Source organism: Vigna umbellata, chromosome 3 (genome assembly GCF_029865625.1).
Source record: "Vigna umbellata cultivar VRB3 chromosome 3, Vumbellata_1.0, whole genome shotgun sequence".
NCBI classification, from domain to species: domain Eukaryota; kingdom Viridiplantae; phylum Streptophyta; class Magnoliopsida; order Fabales; family Fabaceae; genus Vigna; species Vigna umbellata.
The window spans coordinates 10,018,513-10,023,306 of NC_142167.1; the positions used below are offsets into that span (position 1 = coordinate 10,018,513).

At 30.6% G+C, this 4,794-nt stretch overlaps 1 protein-coding gene across 1 annotated transcript; it reads right to left on the bottom strand.

Annotated features, from left to right (window-relative positions):
- Positions 1–396: 396 nt before the first annotated feature.
- On the bottom strand, positions 397–4,153 carry LOC148201617 (WAT1-related protein At5g07050-like). Its single transcript, XM_088109860.1, has 7 exons — positions 3,832–4,153; positions 3,683–3,745; positions 3,485–3,601; positions 2,941–3,205; positions 1,996–2,157; positions 1,747–1,898; positions 397–839 (listed from the first exon to the last, which is right to left on the bottom strand). The coding sequence occupies exons 1-7, from the start codon at positions 4,038–4,040 to the stop codon at positions 635–637; spliced, it is 1,173 nt and encodes a 390-aa protein (XP_087965986.1). The 5' UTR covers positions 4,041–4,153; the 3' UTR covers positions 397–634.
- Positions 4,154–4,794: the final 641 nt, after the last annotated feature.

Consider the following 4,794-nt stretch of genomic DNA (forward strand, 5'->3'; position numbering starts at 1 on the left):
TTGTATTAATGAAAATACAAGGTGACATGCATGAAGAAAAATAAACAAATGAAAAAAGCCATCAAACTTTTAAAATAGGATCAAACTTTTTATCAAAATTATTTCGATTATGAAATCGAGATTAATGACTAAATATATGTCCTAAAAAATCCAACTTCTTGTCTTTGTTAAAGTTAATCCTGATTACTCGATCAAACTAAAAGGTTATATGCAAGTATTTCGATGTCAAAGTCACTCCAGATTTAGCTGTTTGAGTAATTAATGCGATTTTCTCTTTACTTCAAATTTGTATTTACAGTTTTCGGAATGAATTTCGGATTAATGATAATATATTTGTGACTCAATTGCTGAGAATCACACTTTACTTTAAAATAATTAGTGTTATTAATAATTTCGTAATACTCAAACGATTTGACCCATCAATAATATATGATTATCCGGACTCTCGTATAAACTTGACCGTAGAGTCATACGGTACAAAAACTAAATAAAAGTACAATTATTAGATTTTGTGATAGATACTAGACATTGACAAAACAGATAACATGATCATAAAAGAAATGAAAACACAAGAAAACAAAAAAGCCTTCTCTATTCACATTTCAACTAGCTCTTATGGTTATCACTCTTTCTGTTAACTGTTAGATTTGAATGGAGGTTCAGTGGTGACATTAATGACAAGTGAAGAGATGTTGTTGGAATCTGGATTATTTGCTTGAAGCATTGCACCCTTTAAAGGTAAGGGAATATCCTCCACCACTTTGTTTTCCACTTCTTCTTTGTGCTTTCCCCAAAGAACTGAATATAACCCTATAACGATCAAGATCGCACCAACCACACTGCACCCAAAGTCAAATTCATTCTCCAACAAGATTAGTGCATCATTATTAGGAATCAAAGATCTTTCTTTTTTTAAATAATTCTTAAATTTATGCTTTAAACTTCTCTTCAAAGTTTCAGAAAGAGTCACGTTTCATCATAAATAACTTATATATGTAATAGGCCATCATCACTTAAACTAATAACTTGGGAAACCTTTTTTTATAAACAAAAGCTTGTTTATTCATGCTACTTGTACTAGTTTTTTTTTAAAAATAAGATCACAATGGTGGCCCTAATATATATGTTTTCTCTTTCTCTGTGTATAATCTTTGTGGTACAGAAAAGGTTGTGTTTTTTTCTTAAGGTAAACGATTTATAGATGTAATTAGGAGTTAATCTTATGCATTTTAAATATTAGTGTTAAATATTGTTCTTTGGGATAAAGAAAAGGTAGTAAGTAACTTTCATTGAACATTCTTTGTTCAAATGGGTATATTAAATCTTAATTATATATATATATATTCTCCCGAACGGGTTTAGGGTTCATAATTTGTCTCCATTATATATATTCTTTTAGTTGTAAGATTTTGTGTTAAATATATACCTTGGATTCCGTTGATAGAATTTAAGAGACAATTTTGTCACAACATGCAAAAATACATATAGTTAGTGCGAGGCAAAAGCCAACAAGGCCAAGCAAAATTAGTTGTTTATTTTTTTTATTTTTTTTTTGGTATGATACAAATTATTAAAGATATTGCGTGGTTTTACTTAAGTTTTCGTGCATAGTTGACCTAATTTAATTTGAAAAATTGTTTTTTTTTAATACTTTCATTTAAAAGTAATTATTTTTGTGAGAAAGGGTTTCCATTGATGAGTAATATAGAAGGAAAAAAGAAGAAATGAATGATGATAGAAATTTACCCTCCAAGAAAAATGTGTTCTGCAAGGATAAAGGAACCCATGATGGCTACAATGATCATCATGAGAGGGCTAAATGCAGTTGCAAAAACAGGCCCTTTCTTCTTAATCACCAACCCTTGAACATAGTATGATATGCTTGATGTAACAATCCCCTAATACAAAATTATTAAACTAATATTAGAGAAAGAACCTAAGTAAGCTATTAATTATATTATAAAAGCATCCAAAAATAAAAGTGTTTATTCTTACAGCATATGCAGCAGCAAGCAAGTTCATATCCCACCCAATACTCCACACTGATGGATCGTGTTCCATAACAAAAGTAACAGCAATAGCTTGAATAGTGCCTAAGAAGCACATCAGTGATGTCAGGCTTAGCTGGTGATTTTTGTAGGTTTCAATAGCTTTGGCCTGTTCAACAAAACATCAAAAATAATCATTCTTCATTATGTACTGTCAATACAAACACAAACATACAAAACAAAACATAATTAGTGCTTAAATTTTACTTAAATAAATCATTAGTGAAAAAAATATATTATGACAAACTATAGATGTTTTGGCAGTCATAAAAAGTCTATGCATTTTTGATACAGCAGAAAAATAAGTCATAATAAATTCGCAATCTATAACCTTTTCTGTTATATAGTGTAATATATCCAATCTACTCTAAAATACTTTCGGATCTTTCGGTTAAAAGTCATTAATATTTAAGTGATATTATCTTTGGATCTTGAAACAGGACTCAAAGTTCACTTAGGAGAAAAGAAATCTTAATTTTATTCCATTTTATCTTACAAGATTCACTATTCCAATACCCCCGAATAAAACCCACTATCGGAATACCCCTAAATAAATAAATTTAACAATTTTGAACAAATTTCACCACAAAATACTTCTTAAAAAGAAAGAAAAAAATCAGCTTTTCTATGAGATATAATTAACTTAAGAAAAAAGTTAAAAGTAATTCTTTGAGAGAAGTTATATGAAATAGTTTTAACAACTTAATTCATGCAAAAATTAATTTTAATCAATGAAGACGCTAATTTGTTGCAATGGAAAAATTTGTTGAAATAAACTTTAAGACTTCATGAGAAGAGAAAAAATGAATCTCTCAAGTGAAGTGATAAAAGATAGAGAAAGAAAAAAGACTAATACTTTTGTTTGGTTTAATATATTTAGAAGTGGTCTTACTTGTAAAACAAAAAGGCATGCCCAAGCAAGTGTAGCAATGATTAGGAAAATGGAGCCTATGAGCCAATCTTTGTCCGAAGGTGTTGTTCCGTTATTTGTTGTTGTTGCATTATTGGTTTGGTTCTGATGAAGGGCATGTTTGGTCCAAACCATTTCCACCAGAGGTCCTTTGTACAAGGTCATCACCATGGCCCCACCCACAGTCACCATTGTTCCCACCACCTTTGCTTGGCACCTCACCTTCTTCATGTTCAACTTCTCCATCCTTCAGTTTCAGTACATGAAATCATCAAATTTACCAAAATCTTCATTACAGAACTAAAAATTGATGTTTTTGTTGCAATTAGGTCAAGAGATACACTTTAAATTAACTCAGTCCTGTAAAACGGTCAATGTATAATACGAGATTTACACTTCCTTCTATACTATAAATTCGTTTTATTTTACACATCGATATTCTGAAATTAAATTAGGTTTAAAGTTGAGTTTTTAACCTTATCTTCAGTATAAATGGAATTTCAAACCAATTATCTTAAAGTTTTACCTGCATAGAACTGCCATTATAAAAGTCATGGCAGGAAGCACATTACTCATTGCACATGAGAAAGTTGGAGATGTTAATTTCAACCCAGCATAGTAGAAGTTTTGATCAATCACAGGCCTGTTAATAGAGTAGCAATAAGCAACTTATTCGTACATTAATGAATTTAGTTCTTTATATATATAGAATTATGGAACTAACCCAAGTAGGGCAAGGATGAAAATTTGCATGAAAATTCTGAATGTGATCCTTGGTTGAGCTTTCCTGTGGAAATTGAAACCAGGCATTAGCATTAAGGTTGTTGTTTTGATTAAAAAGCATCATATGCATATGTTTGTGCTATGATGAACCTTTCAAAGATGAAGGCAAATGGAGCTACGACAGCAGTGGCAATGGCATGGCGATAAACGACAAGAACATAATGGCTCATTCCATGGTTGAGGGAAACCTTGGTGATGATGTTCATGCCGGCATAGCCAAATTGCAGAGCAATCATGGCAAAGTGGTGTTTGGAGTTCTCAAGGAAGTTTGCACAATATCCAAGCCTTTGAGTGACCATTTTGGTTGCTGTTTTTGGAGAATTTTGAGAGAGGCTAGTTTTGATGAAAAGAGTGAAAACGAATAACCAAAATGAGACTAGTGTAGCATAAACAACACTTGAAAGAATCAAGGATTGTGTTTCTTCCTAGGAATAGCAAGTGAAGGCACCTAGTATTTATACCAACATGGAATCAATTGTCTACGTCATATCATTTTAAATATGATGGCCTTTCTTTTCTAGTGGGATGGACGTAGGAATCAATTTCATGGGGCAGGTCAATATCCATATACTGGTGCCTGTAAATGTTTCCAATTTTAAATTAATTAGTCATAAAATTAATTATATATATTAAAAATAGATATTAATTTGGATGTTTTAAAATATATTAAAAATACTTTTCTTTTAATACACTAACACCTTATAATTGAATATGAGTATAAAACTTATTTTTATACTGAGTGTATGTTTTTTTTTCATTAACAAATCCCATTATGTATAATTGAATCAAGGGTATATAATTTCTTCCCTTATCCATGCTAAAATGAATTGGATTCTGAACAAAAAAATAGGTTGGATAAAGTTTACTTTGATGATTTCAATGTTCCAAAACCAATTGAGAATATCTCACTAAAAGTAAACCAGTAAATTAAAGCGAAGAACACCGACCAAACTTCCATGTATGGGTTAAGAAAACAAGCTAAGTTCATTTGAAAAAAAAAAGGTATATATTTAGAATAATGATTTCGTTTCAAAATGTTCCATGGGAATAATT

What these genes read in the sequence shown, in the direction of transcription:
- LOC148201617 (XM_088109860.1), bottom strand. Translation starts at nt 4,040, where the DNA reads ATGGTCACTCAAAGGCTTGGATATTGTGCAAACTTCCTTGAGAACTCC. An exon ending in TTTGCCTTCATCTTTGAAAG is followed by an intron (nt 3,746 to 3,831) that starts GTTCATCATAGC and finishes CAATTTCCACAG; the next exon opens with GAAAGCTCAACCAAGGATCA. An exon ending in ATAATGGCAGTTCTATGCAG is followed by an intron (nt 3,206 to 3,484) that starts GTAAAACTTTAA and finishes CTGAAACTGAAG; the next exon opens with GATGGAGAAGTTGAACATGA.